This window comes from Populus alba, chromosome 6, assembly GCF_005239225.2.
Source record: "Populus alba chromosome 6, ASM523922v2, whole genome shotgun sequence".
Taxonomy (NCBI): Eukaryota; Viridiplantae; Streptophyta; class Magnoliopsida; order Malpighiales; family Salicaceae; genus Populus; species Populus alba.
The window spans coordinates 2582006-2603801 of NC_133289.1; the positions used below are offsets into that span (position 1 = coordinate 2582006).

The 21796-nt window shown below is 31.2% G+C and overlaps 1 protein-coding gene across 1 annotated transcript; it reads right to left on the reverse strand.

The window, feature by feature from the left end:
- Nucleotides 1–645: 645 nt before the first annotated feature.
- LOC118053016 (probable mediator of RNA polymerase II transcription subunit 26b) lies at nucleotides 646–4857 on the reverse strand. The gene is made up of 9 exons (XM_035064133.2): nucleotides 3721–4857; nucleotides 3441–3509; nucleotides 3253–3335; nucleotides 2586–2638; nucleotides 2351–2475; nucleotides 2211–2238; nucleotides 1785–2095; nucleotides 1620–1710; nucleotides 646–1368 (listed from the first exon to the last, which is right to left on the reverse strand). The coding sequence occupies exons 1-9, from the start codon at nucleotides 4267–4269 to the stop codon at nucleotides 1235–1237; spliced, it is 1443 nt and encodes a 480-aa protein (XP_034920024.1). The 5' UTR covers nucleotides 4270–4857; the 3' UTR covers nucleotides 646–1234.
- Nucleotides 4858–21796: the final 16939 nt, after the last annotated feature.

Sequence of the window (21796 nt, forward strand, 5' to 3'; positions counted from 1 at the left end):
AGATAAAATTGTGGGAAAGTTCAGATTCTTGGTGAATAAAAATATAAAATGTAGAACAAAAGAAAGGTAGGGATTTCATGATGAGAAGAGAGTGGGGATATTCTTTAGCAGCAAGATGCTGTGCTGTGGGATAATGTGAGCTCAAATGGGGACCATCGTTGCCTCAAAAGATATCTTTTACCTTTCAACAATCATCCTTTCCCCTATCTTTCTTTTCTCTATGCAATCAACCATTCATTACCTTTAGCTTTTGCGAATTGCAAGGATGAATTGCTGAGACCTCTCTGCTCAAAAGTTTTGAGTCTTTCCTTCAATGAAAGGTTTCAAGACAACAGTCATACTTTAGAAATTAAGAAAACTATAGAAGAAGACAATGTTTCTCTTGTCACATGCGCTTAGTTATTTTGGACAGGAATCATTCAGACATGTAACATGTAGCCATTTTTATATGTTGTCTCTGTAATGTAATAGTCATTGTCAAGTAGTTTTGGTGTTCTTGGAATTGGTGCCAAATTTCTGGTCACCAGGCAACAAACCAACATTCAAACTCCAGGATTTGACCCTTTTTTTAATCTTTTTCCCCCTCAATTTTCTTGGCTTTCTTCTGTTGAGCTAATCACAAAGGGGAAATTTGAATCATCAAGCTGAAAAAGTCAAGCAGTTTTATTGTTATTTGCTCGAGTCAGATTACATTTAAGTGCAATTCCTACAAGAACATGGAGATTTGACCTTGTACAATGCCCTAAGTAGTTTACAGATGGTCTTTTATGACATGCACTTATTCTGTGCAAACTCAGGTATACAATTTCAATGGTGTGAAGGTCTAATTGTTAGTTAAAATTAAGGGGAAAAAATGGCTGACAAGCGGTCAACAAAGGGGGTCAATAAAGGGGGGCAAGTATAATGTTGAGAAGCAGTCAATTGAAGTTGGCAGGTGCAAATCAAAGTTTTCTCTACAGATATGCATCCTGGTGCAAAGTCAAGAATTCAGACTGCATTACAAAACAACCCCCTACAGTCTCTATAACTGAATGTGTTAAGCATGAGATTAGAGTTTCAAAAGTTTGTTTCCCTGCAATCAAGAATGGCCACTCTCCAGTATGATTGACACACAGATCTCTTATTGTTTATCTTTGTAGATCAAACAACAGCACGTCTGAGTTATTCGTGTTCTTCCGCTGACTTCCCGAATGGAAGATACTTGGAAAGACAATGAATGTGCATTCCGCTAAACTTAAAATGTTTGCCGCCGTCCATGTGCCCAATGCCGGTTTTGGTTCCCTGGTCTAATGGGTTGGTTTTTCTGAACATATCCCTGCTTAGGGAGATCATGCAGCTCCATTACCTGTATCGTTCTTTGCCTCTTGGCTGTGGAGAAAAAAAGAAAACAACTGTTAGAGATCATCTGCATCTTCGAATTTGTACAGAAATTTATATACGAGCATGCTTCGAGTTACTTCATAATATCAAAAAGCACAACTTGGGACCAGTTTCATGCATCACCACATTTCATATCTGATTTTTTGTAAATTACTGAAAATCAATCCAAATAAATTACTATTAGTAACAATGATGCAGATTAGAAATACACAAAAAAATCTCCATGCAAAGACACTAACCATTCTCAGCTTGTTGATACCGCTCCTGGAGTTTCCTTTTTGTGGCTTCAAGTTTCATCTGGACATCAACTTCATCTGAGTTCTTCAATTTCTAGATGAACAATAGAGTGTCAGATTAAACTAGAGCGGTAGATTAAAAACTACAGCAATTCCTTTTATACTTACATCTTGCTGGCCAGTTGGAGGCTTTCTCTGGCTGGTAATCTTATCTGTTTTTTGAATTAACTGCAGTTCCTGATTCATCTTCTGCTCAACATTTTGCTTTAGAGGTCTTCCAGGTCCAGAATTGGCATTTGAAGGCTTGCTTGCCTTTACAATAGCTTCTTGCCTCCTCACCTGTTGACTCTTGTTGTCCTTGGAAAGGACATTTGCTCCATTAGGAGTGTGCTGTTTCTGTTTTGCAAAATTTTGTTTCTCCACTGATGGTCTCTGTCCACTTTCACGGTTCTTGATGAATTCCCCACCATTTCGAGGATCTGAAACAACATCCCCCGTTCATAATCACGAATCTAAGAAGTGGGGAATTCAAATAAAGAACCGAATACCAAAAGCTATCAAAGAGAGGAACATAGGATAGCAAATTCAACTCACTTCCATCATCATCCATTCCATCAAAGAACTTCATGTAGTGCAGCAACAGGGACACACAAAATGTACAAACAGTTAGTCCCCAAACAGAATACCCTGAGTTATAATGTAAACATAAATCAAAAGATAAAAAAGAAACATACTTGTGAGAGCTCCATTGAAGTGGGTTGAGTAGCAAAGAAAGCTCCTTCATCCAAAGGAGGAGATGGAAGCCCTTCTTCTTCATCAACGACAGAGGGATTTACAGAATCGGGAGTACCTTCATCACCTAAAAATCCAAGCATAAAATCAGATGCCAGAGAGAGTTTTTTAATTGGGTTGGAAAGAATGGTAAAAGCATCTCTACCGATGACAGAGTGCTAGCAAACAAATGGGTACCTCTTATAGCATTTGCAGTACTATACCACTCGTCTACTAAAACTTTCCAGTCTCTGCAACCACATAAGAGAATTTACATGTTATATAATTGAAAATAAACAAATAAAATTCTGTAGAGCATTCAAGAATCATAAACTAAATGACGTGCATGAATGAAGTCCAATGTCATCATTTATGGCACCTATACAGTCTCCAGCAACAAGAAGCAAACTAATTTTCTCATATATATGCTCGTACCAAGGTTGAAATGGGTTAAGAAACATGCCACTGCCTGCATATACTTATTGATCATTCGGCTTATTCATACACATATGTAAGGTGAAGAACCGAAAGGGCAGCTAGCAAACTCATCCAGCAGATTAACAAATGAAGTAGAATATACGATCTTGGCAACCAAAGGCATTCAATGTTTGGCGAGTGGCAATAACTCAGCAGTTTTTTTTTATGACCCGGCACCGCCAACTGGTTGAGAACTAGCAGAAATGAAAACTCACCTCATAAACCAAGTTGAATATGATGCAGTCCTATGACATGGTCGAATTGCTAATTATCTAGCACATAGCAACAAACTACTACTACTACTACTACTACTACTACTACTACTACTACTTTGTTATCCATCAAGGCACAAAGAAGCTGTTGTACAACACAGGAAACAAGCACATACTCTATTAGAGTCCGTGCAAGATATCGAATCTGCTTTGATCCATGCTTCCGGAGGACATTGACAGCCTTTCCAATCTCAGTTGCCTGGTGAAAGACAAGCCCCATGAGTACATAAACTCGAGTAAAAGAATTTGTACTGCCAGACAAAATTAATCCGATTCAAAAACTAAAAGAAAGAATGAATCAAACCTTAAGAGTATCCACAGTCAAAGCCATCAGTCGAAGCTTCCTCAAAGATTCAAGCAACACGGAATCAGACTGTCATAAGAACAATCAAAGCACCACCAATCAGACGTCAGAAAACTCAAACACACAGAACAAAGTTTCAGTAATCTCCAACCAAACAACAGCAATTCTAAATAATCTCCAAACCCCATTTTAAAGGATCCATAAAACCAAATAATTTAACAATCCACTCACCCAAATAAGCTGAAAAAACTCAAAATGCTGTTTAGATATAATAACATACCTCATCTTGGCTGTTATAAAGAAAGTCTTTGATTCTCAAAACCTCATCAACTGTCTGAGAAACCTCTTCAATCTCATCAGTCAAAGCTTCAGCATCTCCATAACTAAAATTACTAACCAACTGATCATTCACATTCACTTCTCCATTATCAATATCATTATCTCTATTACTACTATTCACCTTGCTCCCTTTACTACCACCTCCCTCGTACTCAAACCCACCATCATCAATATCTATATCAACATCACCATCATCACCACCACCACCAACACCACCAGAATTATCACCATCCCTTCTCTTGCTACAGCAACCTCCATCATCACTCACACCTTCATCATGACCCGGCACCGCCAACTCAACCCGGTTACAGCCCGAACACTTTATCAATCTACAAGAAAACAAACGCTCTGCAATTCGATCTCTACGCAATTTAAACTCTTTAGGACAATCAGATGCTGCAACCAAGATTGCATGATCAATGATACCAAAAATATCAGAACTTGCTGTCCTGAAATAATTCCTCCAATAATCAAGTGACGCAGATTTCATTGTAGCTCGATGACCCGAATCAAGAACCCGATTGTATCAGTTTCTATCCAAATTTCGCAATTCCCAGAAACAGAAAGTTAACATTCATTAGACTTTCATAACCAAAAAAACAAAAATCGATCTTTGGGATAAACCCAGAATTAAAAAAAAACAATCTTTTTTCCAAATCTGATTGATACAAGATTGAAAATCGATTGCTCACAAAAATAAATTTATTGTTTTTCCTCCTGGTTTCTGTTTTGTCTCGGTTACGTTAAAGATGGGATTTTGTAGATAAGTTGAAGATGGTGATCAAGAAGTATCAAACAGAAACTAACGCGGGGTTGTTTTGTTTATGGTTTTTTGCTTTCTCGTTGCAAGGAGAGAAGAAAATTTTCAAGAGAAAAAAAAAGTCCTGGAAAATTCGAAACTTTGTATGTAGTAGGAAATAAAAGAAAATAATTTCGGAATTTTGTTTCTTTCTCTTTCTCCCTTTCCTTCTGTTTGGTTTCCTCCACAAAATACCAGCAGATGCTGTGCGGTACAAGCCAGAGAGAGAGCTAACAAAACAAAAACCAAGGCAAACCCACTTTCCTTGAAACTGTTCTAAGCCTTTTTTTTTTTTTTTAATATTAGATAAAAAAAAAATAGAACGATAATTAAGAAAAAGATAGAGAATGATTTTTATCTTTATTTTACTCTACACTTTAATTTATTTTCTTAATATTTTTTTAAAAAAGAAACTTAAGAATTTTAATCTCTATCAAGATTTTCAAATCTACCCTCTTTTATTTGAGCAAAAATAATATAAAATGTAAAATCAAACAATAATTGATTGGATTTATCCTTCTATCAAGACTTTTACTGAATAATATACGTAAAAGATTTTTTTTTTTATAAAGGATCATTAAAAAAATAAAAGCAAACCCTTAAAGGCATAAAGAATATATAAAGGGTCATCATTCAAAGCTCTTTCTTTTGTTAGAATAAAGTCTGGAGAGTTTATTGACTCGGTTCCTTGCCGAGTCACCACGGCCGTTAATCAACAAATGTTCGAAAACGTGTCAAAAACCTTTTAGTTACCGTAAGAGTTGATAACTTAAGAACTCGGCGGCTCGGTTTTGTGTCAGAGTGAACAGTGCACTGCATGACTTTGAAACAGTTAGCCTGAACTCATCCGACAGATTAATTTGTAACCTAAATAATACAGGGTTTAGGTTAAGTCGGATTTCAATAATAATAATAATAACAGGACGAGAATTAATTCATTATAATATAGTTAAAAATTCGAGTTAATCAATGATATGATGTGTAGAAGAAAACCTGTTAAAATAATTTTTTTAAAAAGTTTATTTTTATTAAAATAATATTATTTATTCTTTTATAAAATAAAACAAAAATTAATCGGGTTAATCAATAACTACCCCTACTGTAGTTAGATTTAAAAATTATAGAAGTATTTAAAAGCATAATAAAAATTGTTTTTTAAATTGATTTTTACTTAAAAATATATAAAAATAATATTTTTTATTTTTAATATGAGTATATTATAATAATAATAAAAATAAAAAAATAAATTTTAAATAAAAATAAATTAATTTTAGTTTTTTTTCTCTCTGGACCGCACTTCTAAATAAATGAATGGAAGGGGTGAAGGGGGTAAGATGTGTCATCAGCCGATTAGATTTATGGCTGTTATAGTTTTAATTCAGCTTTTTTATCTTTAATTTGATTGGCTGGCTTTTAGGTGGCTATTGACTTATGCAAAAGAGATTAGAAAATTAATTTTTTTTTATTGAATTATAAGTTTTAAATCAATTTTATTTTTTAGGTTTTTTCCCTTAACTTCTCGTAATTGTTTTTTAAAAAAAACTCTTATTATCGCAAGGGGAAAATCACTGTTGTTGGTTAGAGATTTGTTATCATTAACAAGTGAGTTTGTTTCCATATTATTATCTTATTTAAAAAAATATAATTTGAAACATACATCTTTGTTTCACCCATCTTATTTAAGATTAGGCTTGCTTGGAGTTATGATTAATTTTTAAAGTTTTTTCGTGCTGAAATGCATTAAAATAATATATTTTTTTATTTTTTTAAAATTATTTTTGAGATCAGGATATTAAAACGATACAAAACATTAAAAGAATAATTTTTAATAAAAACAAAAAATTAAATTTTGATAGAATATAATTTGCACCGTGTTTTCAAACATACTCTATATCTGTTTGGTGAATAAATTTAATCCATTGAAAATTTCTCATTAAAATTGTTCACAAAATATCTTGATAAAATATTTTAAAAAATAATTTTTAATTCACATTATTCTTCTCATATTAGATTTATTCGAATATTTACCATAGAATCATGGCATCGTATATTCCCAATTGTGAAAAAAATGGTAACAAAGTTAATTACCGATAGAGGTTTATGGATGGGAAAGAAAAGGAATGAATATGTCTCTAGATGGATTTTATTGCTTCGATACAATTTATATTAACTCTTATTTTTCATATAAAACCATCTTAAGTGAATCTTTCCGGACGATTGTTTTAAGCATAGATTTTAGATTTGATTTGGTGGCTGGTTTGATTCAAGGTCCAGGTTCTGGATTTTGATTAGATTATTGAGTTACTCGGTTTAATTTTTTTAAAAAAAATCAAAATGATTTTATTTTAGTAAATAAAAAAGTCAACGGGTTGCAATCAGATTGTTGACCAGGTTTTGACAGGTCAACGTGCTAGGTCAGTCAAGTTACACCTGACTTTTTCTTTTTTTATTTTTTCTTTAACTTGGCTTAGTTTTAGCATCAAGTTGACCCATCATACCAAGCCAAGTTTTAAAATTATGGTTTTAAGTGAATATTTTTTTTTCTAAAAATATTAAGAGCGTGTCTGACAGTGTGGTAGCGGTTGCTCTTCAAATAACTTTTCGTGCCGAAATGCATGCTAATGATTTTTTTCATTTTTTAAAAATTATTTTTGATATCAGCACGATAAAATGATCCAAAAAATACAAACAACACTTAATTTTAACAAAAAAATAAAAAAAATTCAAAATTGATGGGAACGTGGTTTGCACCGCGTTCCCAAACATGCTCTGAGAATGGTAAACAATAAGAATTTTTTTTAGAGGATTGATGTGTTGACCCACAAACTTTTTGACTGAACCTGGCTATGTTAACGAAAAGATCATTAAAAAAAAAAGTAATGTGTCAATTTTATCCATTAAAAGACAAAAATAACTTTATAAACTTCTAATAACAAAAGTATCATATAATGTAAAGTGTCAATTTCCCCCTACTTATAATCCATTAAATTATACAATTTTCCTATTTGCTTAAAAAAAAACTCCAAGCAATGTTTTAATTTTGATTTATCAAATACATTTTCAAATAAATTAATTTAGTTTTTTAATAAAATCTTAAGTTTAAATTACATCCTCAATACTCATTTTAATTTAAACAACACAATAATAAATGACCAAAAAAATAAATATTCTTAATTATAATATTACATGGCAGTTCATAACTATATGATTTAATATGTTGAATCTCTTAACATAACTCAAATCAAACAAGAGAAATAAATACCCATAAAGAAAGACAGAGAGACCTTAAAACCCAAAAACTATGGGCTACCAAGACAAAATAAGGTACCGTTTGGCATTGTGTTTGTACCTGCGTTTCATCAAATTAAAAAAAAAAATTTTTTTGCTAAAATTAAGTGCGGTTTGTACTTTTTGGATCGTTTTGATGTGTTGATGTCAAAATGATTTTTAAAAAATAAAAAAAAATCATTGGTATGTATTTCAGCACGAAAAGTTATTTGAAAAGCAACCGCTACCACACTGCTAAATACGCTCTAAAACAATTTCAAAAATTATTCTCCGTTCCATATATAAATTTATAAAAACACAATTCATCTACTAACAAAGAATGAATAAAAAGATTAAGTTTGAGAGATATATTTCAATTACTCAAATTTTAAATTTATTTTTTATAAATATTAATTTTAAATTTTATAAATTTTAAAATCACTAGAAATTCATATAAAATTTATAAAATTAATTAAAATACGGGTACATTTGCTTGAATACTATTGTTAATAATTAAAAAAAAAAAACAGATAAAGAGAATTTTAAAGAAGCACCCTGCATGATAGGAGGAGACGAAGGGGGAGGAAAAAATCTAACCCAACCCGTATTAATGTTTTTAGTTCTCATAAATTAATTCACCAAATTTTCAATATAATTTCAAATCAGCTATGAAATTCAAAATTATACTCTTTTTTTTTTTAAAAAAAAATTATCTTCAATCTTCCATGATATTTCCTCACCCTCACGGTTATATTTATAAAACCCCACTTGAAGCAAAGTCAACATCATAAATCTGGAAAGTCAATCAAGTTAATCCAAAAAAATTATTTAAAAAAATAAAAATAATAATTGGGTTAAAAATTCAATGAGTCAATCTAAATTTTTATTCAGACTAGTTAGATTTTTTTTTTAAAAAAAATTTAACCTAGATTAATCTACTTTCTAGATTGATTTATAGGTTTTACAACTATGGTGAAAGTAAAATGCTTGCACATTGGTTCTCCTTTGTTCAGTACAAGTGTTGATTTATTATGTAGCTATGTCCTCGAGTACATATATAATCTCATGCATGTTCTCCTATGTCTTTTATGGATAATTATTCACAAACAAACAAATAAATATATAAAAAAATCATACAAACTAATGGAAGAGTAATAATAGGTAAATATGAGTTCGAGAAAATGATAGGTTAAACGTGAGAAAATGAAATGTCACGTAAGGTTATAGAAATAATTTATATAATTTATTTGTGTTTGGATAGCATATATCACACACTTGTAGATATAACATTAGCTCTATCTTCTGTATTTTCATGGATATAAGAATCTGCTCAGGTTAACCAAATATCTCAAGATTTAATATAATAAAAAAATAGCTTTTAAATTATAATAATATTATTTTATTTTTTTACAAGAAAAAAACTAGATTAACTCAGGTGAATCTATAATTAATCCCTCATTCCTAACATGAATCATGGGCCAGATTAATTTTTTAATTAGATATATTTAATTATAAAAACAACATTGCATCATTATTCTGAATATGAAAATATAAAAAGTATTGCTATATTTATATATGTTACAATATCTAATGGGAAACAGGAAAATTGTTATTTTTCTTTCTTTATTCTTCCTTTATGTCTTTATTTTCTTTGTTTTAGGTTCCTTTTATTTTCATAAAATTAGAAAATAGCAACATTGATTTTTTATTAATTAAAACATATTTTATATGTTAATCGTGATAAAATTCATTCCAAAATCATAGACTTTTTTTTTCCTTTTAATTTATCAATCATAATATATTTTATAAGTTATTCAAGATAAATCTCATTCCAAAATCATAGACAAATTATCTCAATTGTATTCATAGAAAAACTTATCTTATATTTCTATTAATCATGTGAAAAATATATCTATTTATTTATGGAATTAAATTCCTGGACTGTGGATAACATGTTAAGAAAAAAAAAAAGAGTGCGACTTTTCAAAAGAGAAAAAAACACGTGGTTCTGCAACTTCAGACACGTGTTAAATCACTAATATTTTTATCCCGTGACGCGCACAATCCTATCCAGCACCGAAAAAAGTCAGATATTCAAGGGTGGGGCACGTGTACGACAGCGAATATGAGTTAAATACGTTCAGTGATTGTAAACCACGTGTGCGTATGATATCCTGTCTTTTGGTCTAATCGATGAAACTCTTAAACATGATTGGATAACGTTAAAACCCTGTCACTTTCTCGCGAAAGTGACGTGGGAAAATTTCTCTAATGGGTCGACACGTCGCATTAGTGTTTTTATCATGACCATTTAATTACCCATGTACTAGTAAATAAGGTTGAGTAAATTATCTAATTTGTTTAGAATATTTATAAAAAATGATTTGAAATTAATTGAATTTAATGAATTTTTTATTTTTTAAAAAATAATTTAATTTAAAACATTAAAAAAATCCGACCAATTTAATTTTAATTTTAGATTTTAAAAATAAAAAAATTAAACCAAATTGAATCGAATTAAATAAAAAAAATATCAAATATAAATTAAGGGTTTATTAAATTAATTTTTTTTTAAAAAAACCCAACTAAAACACCTATAAACTAAAATAGATTTATTCGATTTTAAAAAATATAAAACCAAATTGAATTGAATTGATTAGTTTAGTTAGTTATTTAATTTAATTTAAAAATAAGTTTGATTGGTTTTTTTATGTCCAAACCAAACTAATTGAACCTATGCTCACTCTAACTAGTAAATAAATAAAATGGATAAAAAGTACTATATATAGGAAAACATTATGGAAATTTACATGGTAAAAATAAATTTTCTTTTTGGTTTTGTGGCCAAACCAACTTTCTAGAGTAATTTTATGATTCAATGAACACTAAATCTGTAACTATCAGGTTGCAGACAATCACCATATCACATTCATTAATTCTTGTCATTAAAAGGTCGGCAGTTAAATCCATGAAAGATTTTAATCATACTAATTCATAGCAACAAGGAATCATATCCCATCATCATATATATAGTGCTTGTGGTAGTTTTTATTTAAAGTATTTTTTTTATAAAAAAAACATTAAATTAATGATTTCCAAATAATTTTGGATTATGTTAATATGAAAAATAAAAAAAATATTATTTTGATGTATTTTCAATTAAAAAGAACATTATTTTACTTTATCAAACAAGCACTAAAAAGTACTAATGATGTTTACAATATATACCAATTAAAACTTTTTTAAGATAATATTTTATTATTATCTCTAGAAAAGATTAGGATAATTGAGATAAAAGGACATTTTTTCCTGTATTTTCTATTTTAAAATGATAAAAATTCATTTAAAGATTTATGAAAGACATCGATTTATTATATATTTTTATTTTTATCTTTTCAATAAAAATTATTTATGTTTTTTTTATATATTTATTTTTATCATAGAACACTGATTAAACACAATTTAAATATTAGATTTTGTACATGTATGAAGAAATAACATTAATCACAAAAACAATAATGTTTGCCCCTCCTTTTTCATTTATTTTAGAAGGATAAATCCGAACATTGTCTAACCAACTAGTGTGAATTTCAGTGCATTTTCATTGATTTTTTGTCATCGATAACTTGATCTGGCCTTCTTGTCTCTTGAAAATTCCACCAATCCACACCATGAGATCAATAAACTGTAGTTTTTTTTTTTTTAAATTGTTAATAGTGATTGTTTTAATTTAATTTAATTTCTAAGTAAAAAATGTTGTAGCTATTAGTTAAAATAAAGTGATAAAAAGGAAATTAACATGCCTAACAAAACCAAACAACAACACTAGTGGATATCCACTATTAAATAGTAGAAGCCCCACTATAGTAACAAGTCAAATGCACCTTTAAACAGGAAGCCCCACTATAGGAACAAGTCAAGTGAATTAAATCATGAGCAAACCATTACTCTTTAGTGTGTACGCCCTATGGTGAGAGTCGAAATGAAATTAATTTATAATATTATGATTTTTTTTAATATTAAAAAAATATTAATCGAGGAATGAAAAGATGACATCTGTGATGAATTAAAAAATACATTAATTGATAAATTAAAAAATAATTAAAAACTAAAATGAAAAATTGATCTTTCTAGCAAAAAGTAAATGATAGATAAAAATGCAAATATTTAATCTTGATTGTACTTTTATTTTATATATTTTTCTTTGTTTATCATGGAGGTTTAGTATGGCTGTTAAATACATATGATTCTTAGTTTTATAAATACATAATACAAATACAATTGATTTATCTAAAAAAAATAATTAAATTATGATAAATTACAATAATCACTTTGAGGTATTATGAAATTATAGAAACCCTCCAAAAACCTAATCACAATGTAAATAATAGTGAGACTAAATAATTTTAAAAATAAAAAATAAAATAATTAAAAATTAAAAACAAAACAAATAAAAAAAAATTAAGCTTAAGAGCTTTTGTCTGGAAGGCTAGGCTTATGAGAATGGCTTAAAGAATAAAGCCTAAGATCACGTGATTGATTTTTGTATTTTTTTATAAGAAAAACAAATGAGGGGTCAGCATATCGTCTAACTAATTTATTTTTTTTAAAATATATTGGATAACATGTCATTTATCTAGATAAATGATGTGTCATCACTATTATAATTTTCAATTTTCGAGGGTGGTTAGAAAGTGGAATTCGAGTTTTGGGATTTTAAAAACCTAATTTTAAATTGTTTTTATCTAAACCATTTTCAACCCTAAAAAAATATTTTGATCACTTTTAAAAAATAAAAATCAATACCTTTTTCTAAAATAGTTAAAGGAAAACACCATCTTCATTAAACTCTTCTCATTAACACCAAAATTAACTTTTTTATGGTCAAAATATGGTCATCTGAATATTTGTTTTTTCATATTTTTTTCCTAGCGACTTCTTCTTTCTTCTCTAAACATCCGGTGACCGAAACATAACAAAAATAAAATGTAGGACATAAATATAAAAGCCTAAACACAACAAGTACCAAATAATGTATAAATTAAACCTTTAAGGACTAAAATGAACTTTCTCATGCCCTTTAAACAATGAAAATGAAAATGAAAAAACTTTCTCACGGACTAATAATAACATCCATGCTTCTGTTTTTCTATGGCATGGAACACGGGCTAGCATTGACTATAATTTCCTTGAAAGACTACAATTTTCTGGTGGCGTGGGTTGCGAATGGGCAGGCAGACGGATGACCTTGTGGGCACCGAGAAGTCAATAAATGAAATTCAATTATACTCTCTTAATTCTTATGAATTCTTTAATCACAAGGTCAACTTAATTCAATTATAAGATTATTCACTTGAATATTTCTTTTTTTAATTTTAGTTTATAAAGAATTTAACTTTTTAATATTTTTCAATTTAATTTTTATTGAGACTATTTTATATTCATGACTTAGACTGTAATTTTATTATATTAACTCAATTGACTTAATTTTTCTTTCTAATTGATTTTTTTTTCCTACTACAAAAAATTAACAACACGTGTATATTTTTTATATTAAAAAAACAATAAAATTTGCTACGTAGCAGCACGGGTAAATCATCTAGTAAAGCCATCTACACGTTCTTTCTCAGATTGGACTTTGGTATGATCCTTCAATTTCTGCAAACAAACTTCATAGTTATGGCTGTCATTTTGGGTATGGCCACTTAGAAAGTGGAAGCGATGATGCAGCTGTGAAGAAAAATGTAGATTGCGTTTCAAGGAAGACCAGGAAAATTAGAAGAAACACTTATAAACAATGGAAGGCCGGCGGCGGAGAAGCTTGGACTGCGTATATAATAGAGGTAACGTCTTGCTGGTAGCCTTATTGACTATGAATCTGAAGTTTAATGAGAGAATAGTCAAGAGCTTGAGCTCTTATGTACAGTATATATAAGCTATCATTTTATATACTATATGGTTAATGAGAGAATATATAGTCAAGAGCTTGAGCCTGAGCTTCACCAAGATTTGAATGCTCTATGTTTTTTTTTAATCAACCTCGTTTCATCTAATAAGATTGCGTAAATTTTAAGCTTAAAAAAACTTTATTTGAAAAGTAATAAAAAATAATATAAATGATGTTTTAGCTTTTATTATCAGTGATAATCTCACATTGATAATCTGCTTAATCAAAGTCATCACCTCCTTCTATTCGCCCATCGCTGGGAATTTTTCTCTTGTTTCGCTTGAGAATATGCACGACCGAGCCCTTGCTTTGGAAGTTCATGCAATTCCACGATTTGTACTGTCCTTCCACTCCTATCTGTTCAAGAAGTTTAGGGAAATTTATAGTCTGCATTTATATAGTCTGAAAGAAGACAAAGTTATGTTTACTGACCCTTTTCTGCCTGCTGTTAACCTGTTTGCAGTTTCCTGTTTGCAGCTTCAAATTTATCTTGCATTGCAGCCCCGTCCATGAATCTGTTTTCCTGCAAGAACAAGTAATACATGCTTAGATGAACATTGTGTCTTCATTAAATCTTGAATGCTGTTAAAAATCATATTCCTTAATTAACCTGTCGATCTGTCAATGAGATCATTTTGGTTTATTCTTGATCATTATGTTCAAACCCTGCTCCTGTGGTCTCATAGGATCATGTTCATTGTTATATTGACTGACATTTGTGAGTGTAGTAAGCTTTGACACAGGTCCTTGTAAACGTTGTTCCTTTCTTGTTCCAGCAAGATAGGAAGAAATCCCTACTTACTAACAGAACAAATATATATATATATAGGTCTCGGGAGCAGGCAAGACAATGCAACTTGTTGAAGCCCTTCAGGAAGTTTTTTCTTTCTGGTTTCGGCTTTTGCTTTGACTGTAACATCATCCAGATGCTTGGCTTTCTAGTAGAACAAATAAAATGTGTAAGATAGGGACTAGAATCTGGAAAACCTGCTGAGAACTTATTAATGGATATAAATTGCAAGCTTATCAGGTATTTCCAGAGAGTCAGTTCCATTTTTCATCTTCCTTTATGAATTCGGAGCGGGAGGTTTCCATTTGGCAGTCGCAGGATCAGAGGGTTTAGTTCTGACAGGCTCCGCTGATGCAGGAACATATCATTGCTTCATTGATTCGTGCTTACTGCTTATCGTCCTTGACTGGCATGGTGGCCTCCTTGGTAAGTTGTGACCTATTCTTAGCATTGACAGTATCTACACTGTTTTGAGGATCTGCAACAATACACATTATAAGCAGGAAGTTCAGAACAGGGGGCTTCGGAATGACAGATAAACAAGCTATTTCAGGAAAAAAGAACAAGCCATGATAGATTACTCACTTTTGTCGTGGTCTATCTCGTCGAAAAATCTCCATGAAGCCAGGCCAAGGACAAGAAGAAAACAGATTTATCAAATGAATTCTAACGAATCCAATCCTGGAGCATACAGCTATAAATTAATTATCAAACATGCGCGCGCGCATATACGGTATACCTTATAGAGCTCCATTGGAATTTGTGAAAAAAAGACAGCATTTATATCATCCAATGGAGGTGCAGGGAGCTCAACCTCTTCACAAGCAAAAGAAAGAAATTGTAAATTCAAGGTGAGTTTACAACAAGTTGTATTAAATTATCTGCAGAGTGCATGATCTATATACTAGCAGAGCCATTACAGAAAGAAATTGAAGCTATTATTACATGCAAATGATTTATAAATGAGTTGAAAAAACACATTGTGATGCGAAGCACAGTCACATTCCTGACTTCCACGACGAAAACAAGCATTTTGATCAGCAATCTAATTTTTTTTCTGGCACTAATTGAAGCAATACTAAGAACATCAGTCGGATCTAGTTCAGCATTCAAAGTCTCTCTAAGTACGATTATTGATAAATTTAGTTCCCTTGTGTCTTTTATACATGAATAAAGTTGTGATCAATGTGCTGCATAGATCCTTCCCCATGGAAACAGCATGTGGAGCAATAAATTTAGACTTTTTCATGAGTGCAATTAAAGGAAACCGACAATATATTAAAAAATAATATAAATCATATCCTGGAATTTCACCTAACAGCTTAAACTATTAGGTTTAATTGGTTCTACAACACAGTATTGCCTTTTTGAAGCACTTTAGAAGAGCATTGAGAATGGAAATACCTGCCAACATACTCATGTTGATTTAAACCATGTACAGCATAACAAATGTTTCGTAACTATGACTTAAATGCTTCATTTGCATGCAATGAATGACTGCACTGCCAAAGATTCAAACATATTCTGTAATAACGTGCAAGATAAACAGGCCGAAAACACTTTTCTCAAGATTCAAACCTGCAGAATCTCAACAGACAGATCCATCAATTGTAGCCTCCTCAGTGATTCGAACAGTCCTGCTTCTGACAGCGTCAAATCAGAACAGATCGATCAGAACTATAAAAATGAAACATCAAAGTGTCTGAAGTGTTTAATGCACATACATTACAGCAACTATCGAAACCCTAAACATTTTAATTTAGTCCAGGAGCAACAAGTAGGACTAACCTCTTCATGACTATTGCAAAGAACCTCCTTAATTCGTAAAACCTCAACCATTTCCTCCTTCGCTATAGCCATATACACTTTCTTGGACAGTCTTCATATTTTCATCATCTCTGATGCCATCATACATTGCCCCCTTACCATTTTCGGCTACAACTGCCTTTCCATTCGACCTACTTTTAACACCTCCATTTTGAAGTTCATCTTTAAAGCTCTCCTGTTTTGCCTTCTCAGGCCGGGTTAGCTCATTGTGGCCATGGCCACAACGCAGGGAAAGCAAAGAATTAGTAGACTGTCTCAACAACCTCGCCCCTTCTGTGTTTGAACTCTTCAGGGTGATCTTTTGCTGCCGCTGTGATGGCATTGTTGATAACCTGAAATATACTTCCTGTTGCACCCTTAAAAAACTCTCTCCACTGATTTATCCCCTCACAGTTCATTGTCTGAATCTCAAATCTCACAAGACAAGACTTCAAACAACAAGATTTTGAATTCCTAAGGATTTCTGAATGAAAAAACAAAATCAGTTCTTCTTATCAGAATTCCTAGCTTTAAGCACTTGTGTTTTGTATGCCCTTTAAACTTATTAGAGTCTTGGCATCAGTCAATTACCTGGTTGTTGCTGTTTTCTTTGCTTATTATGGAAAATAACTGGTACCAGGTAAGTGAGGTTTCTATTTGTCAAACAAGAAGAAAACCTGTAGTGGGAAATTTTCTTTTTTGCTCCTGAAGTGAATATCCTTCCTTAAGTACTATTAGAACTTAGATTGTCTGATTATTTCATTACAAATATCATAAAAGAAAAGGCCTTTACTAGGAAATGATTTCTTTCCAGAGCAAGCCTCACCACTCATGTATGCTAAAAGCCTAAAATTATCACCTCTAAAATTCAAATGCAACTCCATTTTTTTTGCTTTTCTGTTTCTCATTTGCAGTAAGAAATTTGATTAAGAACTGTGTTTGCAGATTCTAGCATGGTTTTTTGCATTAACGTGGCTAAAACTCACAAAATTTAGTGAGGACTGCATATAGTTTAGGGCAGAGCAGAACTCATCGCAAAGGTATAAAACCTTGGATATTTTCTCACATGCAAGCTAAAGCTATTAAAGTTAGCCTTTGGGATTCATAGTTCCTCCACCTTTTTACCTTGAATTCAACCAACACTTGCCTTTTACAATCTATCTGTGCCTATTCAATCATCATAAAAAACCCTTGCCACAAGATAGAACGAGTTTGGCTATCAACTAATTTTCACCTACTGCACCAGGGGTCCACATGGTTGGACCAAAAATTTATGCCCTTGTGCAATTCCAAGCTTGTGAATAAAATTTAGTTATAATCTGACTAGAAAAACCGAGTTTTTATTTTATTTTATATAATATTCATAATGTTTTTTGAGATATATTGAAAATAATACTAATTAATAGTTTAATAGTAATATTTTTGTTAGAAATAAAAAGGTAATAATATTAATAATATTATTATTAATTAATTAGATGTCAAGGATAGAAATAACTACTCCCGTTTTTTTTTTTTTTATAAAAATCTGTTTGTTTTTTTTAAATAGAAATTGATATGTATGTAAAAGTTATTATCCTTATTAATAATGTCACAAAACTCAAAATGTTTATGTAACATGTTATTTATTTTATGGATAATGGTTAATCAAGATATCCATGTAAATAATTTTCTTTTTCTTGGTTCAGGAAGCACCAAATTAATGGTAAAAACCTAAGCACTAGTAAAAACAATTTCAATCAGGGGACTTTAAGATCATCCGATGATAAATTCAGTAATTTTATGAAAAAAAACAATAAATGAACTAAAAGAGCCTTAAATTACAAGAATAAGGGTTTTTGTTCTTGTATTTTAGGATGATTAATGTTCTGGAATATATGCAAGCTATTGAGAAATAGAAAAAGGTTCTGAACCTTTACATAGATGGTTTATTAGGTATTTGTATCCCCCGAACCTTGTTATTTCAGGGAATCTTCACTTCAGGTGGCATTAATAAGGAGCAAATATATCTTACATATCATTATTGAGATGATAAGCGCGGTAGGTATCTTAAAAGACCTTTTATATATCTATAAGTGTATGAAGATTATTACCTTTTACATGAATAATGCATGTAAATGTTTCAGAGGTGGGATTCCTTAGTCCTGGATACTCAAGACTTGAGATGTAACCAAATCTAGAAAAAATAACATTATGGTTTATTCAACTCATAAAACTTTTAGTTTAGATGATTGTATGAGATATGACATATTGCTTTGAGTTCACCTAATTGCCGAACCTAAGTATTTTGGGTTTGGCATCTTGCGAAGCCCATGTTTTCTTAAGTTCAGCTTACAGCTAAACCCAAGTTTATTAGGTTTGGCATCTCGCTAGGCCTAATTTTTCTTGGTTTCAACAGGCGGATGAACCCAAGCATGTTGAGTTTGGTGTCTCACTAGATCTCTATTTCCCTAGGTTCAGCGGACTATTGAACCCAAATTTATTGGGTTTGGCATCCCCTTAGGCCTAAGTTTCATTGGGTTCAGCGAATGGTTAAACTCAAATAAATTGGGTTTAACGTCTTTTTAGGCCCATGTTTTTTTGAGTTCAGCTTATGGCTGAATCCAAATTAATCGAGTTTGACATATCACCAGACTTAAGTTATATCGAGTTCAACTGATTGTCGAACCCAAGTGTTTTCAGTCTAGTATAATGCTAGACCTATGTCATGTTGGATTCAACTAATTGTAGAACCTAAATATAGTGGGTCTGACATTTCATCAAACTCATACTGCTTTGGGGTTCAACAATTAACTGAACCCAAGTATATTAAATCTGGTACACAACCAGACCTAATTTATATTAGGTTCAGCTGATTACAGAACTCAAGTATTTTGGATTTGATATATTATCAAACCCATATTATTCCAACTTTTTTAAGTCTAAAAAATATAGACTTAAAACAACTACTTTATAATTTATTAAAAGATATTTTATATAGAAATTTATACCATGAATTTATTATTGAATAATTTAATTGATTTTTTGGTCTATGTAAAGATTTGAAAACAATGTGTTAAGAAATGGTGTAATATGTCTATATAGTTGTTAGCAATAGCTGCACCATAACTGCATATACTTTTCTGCCAAAAAGTTGCTTTAATGTTATTTAGCTTTTGGAATGAAAGCTCTCTAGTTCCTCATTGTTATTTTTGTATTATTAAATTCGGATCAACCTAGTCCATCGTTGTTCTTTTCAATGTTATTAAACTTGGATTAACTTAGCTTAGTAAGTTAATTTAGTGATCCGTGGACATGAAACATGTTAAGTCAATATATGACTTAATCAAACCCAATCAAAACCAAATTTAACCCTTCTTTTAAAAAATAGTATCATTTTATCTTTAAAAAAGATAATCTTGAAATAGCACTCGATTGATCTAGATGAATCCTTGATCCATAAACCGGGCTGAGTTGTATTAATAAAATAAAAACAAAGAAATGATACAAGTGATGAAGTCCTAAAAATTCAAGCAGCCTAGAAACATGGCTTTCAGGTTGGATAATCGGTTAATTATTTGGTCCTAACAATCTCATCCATTCTCCCTAGCCAAGGTGTTGGTAACTTATACTTGATACTTGGTAGGCTAAGGTGGCTTGTGACTAGTACTTGTAAAAGGTTATTTTTGTGGAAGTGAGGACTTTCTGATACTTAAATAAATATTTTTTTAGAGAGAGAACATAAAATAATATTCTAGAGAGAGATGTTCTGAAAATATATATGTAATAGAGAATAAAAATTATAAACCTTTGTTTTGAAGGTCTCATGGTGTATTTATAACTTATGAGTCTTGCTCTTTTGTGGAGATAAGGGACTTAAATGTAATTTTACCTTTGTGATATTTTGAGTTGTATTGTGAGTTGTATTACACTCATTTTGAGGGTGTTTGGGAGTGTGGTTGTCGTTACTTTTCAAATTGCTTTTCACTAAGAAAAGTATGTCAATAATGTTTTTTTATTTTTTTAAAATCATTTTTGAGATCAGCACATCAAAATGATTTAAAAACATCAAAAATATATTAATTCAAAGCAAAAAAAAAAATCAAATTTTTTCGGAAGCGTTTTTGAAAAGCACTCCCAAACAGCCTTTTTATCCAGCTAAAAGATAGAGATATAGTGGGCCATGAAAAACCTTAATACATCTAATGGTGTTGATGGAATATAAACTTTAATTAACTATATTTGTGAATAAATAAATCTTCCAAGATTTTATGTAAAAATCTATAGAATTGAAGGCATTAGATTTTTATTATTATGCTTGAATCTGTGGGTATAGCTAATTCAGTCATGCCCTAATTGTGATAAAAATCCTTGAACTCGACACTTTCAGGAAACACACACTAGGCTCATCCCAATTGGCCTAACATCGTATCAGGCCAAGCTACTTGGCTTGATAGCACTTGTCAGACTCAAAAGCTAGGTTTGGTAGACGCTAGACCCGGATGGTGCCTAGGTCTCGCTAGCGCCATACCCAGGTTGTGATTGAACCTAACACCATTTGTCAAACCCAAACATTGGGTTTGGTGTTGGCCAGACCTCGCAACCTTTGGGTCTGGCATTAGCCAGACCCAACTCACCTCCGTGCCAACCCAACGCACCTGATAATTATAAAAAATTATACCCATATATTTTTCTTGATCTAGTATACTTCAGTAAAGATATATAATGATATACTGATAAAATCTTGGTTTATCAATTGCCCCCAGTCTTTACGATATAATATATGCGAAAACTTTAATTAATTTTTCAGTTTAGTTAGAGTTATGAGTTTTGCTTGTATAAAAAAAGGTGTGAACCAGAAAAAATACAAAAAAATATACGCTTTAGGACTAAAAGAAATGTTTTCAGACATAAAATATCAAGAGTATGTACTTGTAAAAATTCTAAAATATTGAGGGTACCATACCTATCATGTTATATAAATTTCTAAGTGGTTATGTAGAACCTAATGTGATTGAGCCTTTACCTTAAAAATTTCTAGAGTGGAGTATAGGAGCTTGTAGCTTTCTCAGTATCATCATGGGGCTTACGAGCCATCCACTAAAAAAGGATCATCATGATTTTTTTTTTGACGAAGCATGGGAGCTCCCCACTGAAGAGTGGTTATTGGATGATGTTGATATTGTACTAAGAAGACCAAGTTCATCCATTGAAGAGTGGGGCTATTGCCTTGAGAGATAGAGTTGTGCAAATAGCACTAGGAAGATAAGTCTATCTCATAAAGAGTGGTGCATGAAGCACTAGGGAGATCAAGTTCATCTCTTAGTAATTTAAGGGACTACTGCCCGTAGAGAGACCAAGTCTATCCCTTGAAAAGTGATGCATATAGTATTAGGGAGATCAAATTCATCCCATAAAAAGTGGAGCATATA

Coding starts and splice junctions, on each gene's coding strand:
- LOC118053016 (XM_035064133.2), bottom strand. CDS start 4,269: ATGAAATCTGCGTCACTTGATTATTGGAGGAATTATTTCAGGACAGCA. Junction 3,336..3,440: donor TGACTGTGGATACTCTTAAG/GTTTGATTCATT, acceptor GTCTTTCACCAG/GCAACTGAGATTGGAAAGGC. Junction 2,639..3,252: donor CTTGCACGGACTCTAATAGA/GTATGTGCTTGT, acceptor ATGTGGTTGCAG/AGACTGGAAAGTTTTAGTAG.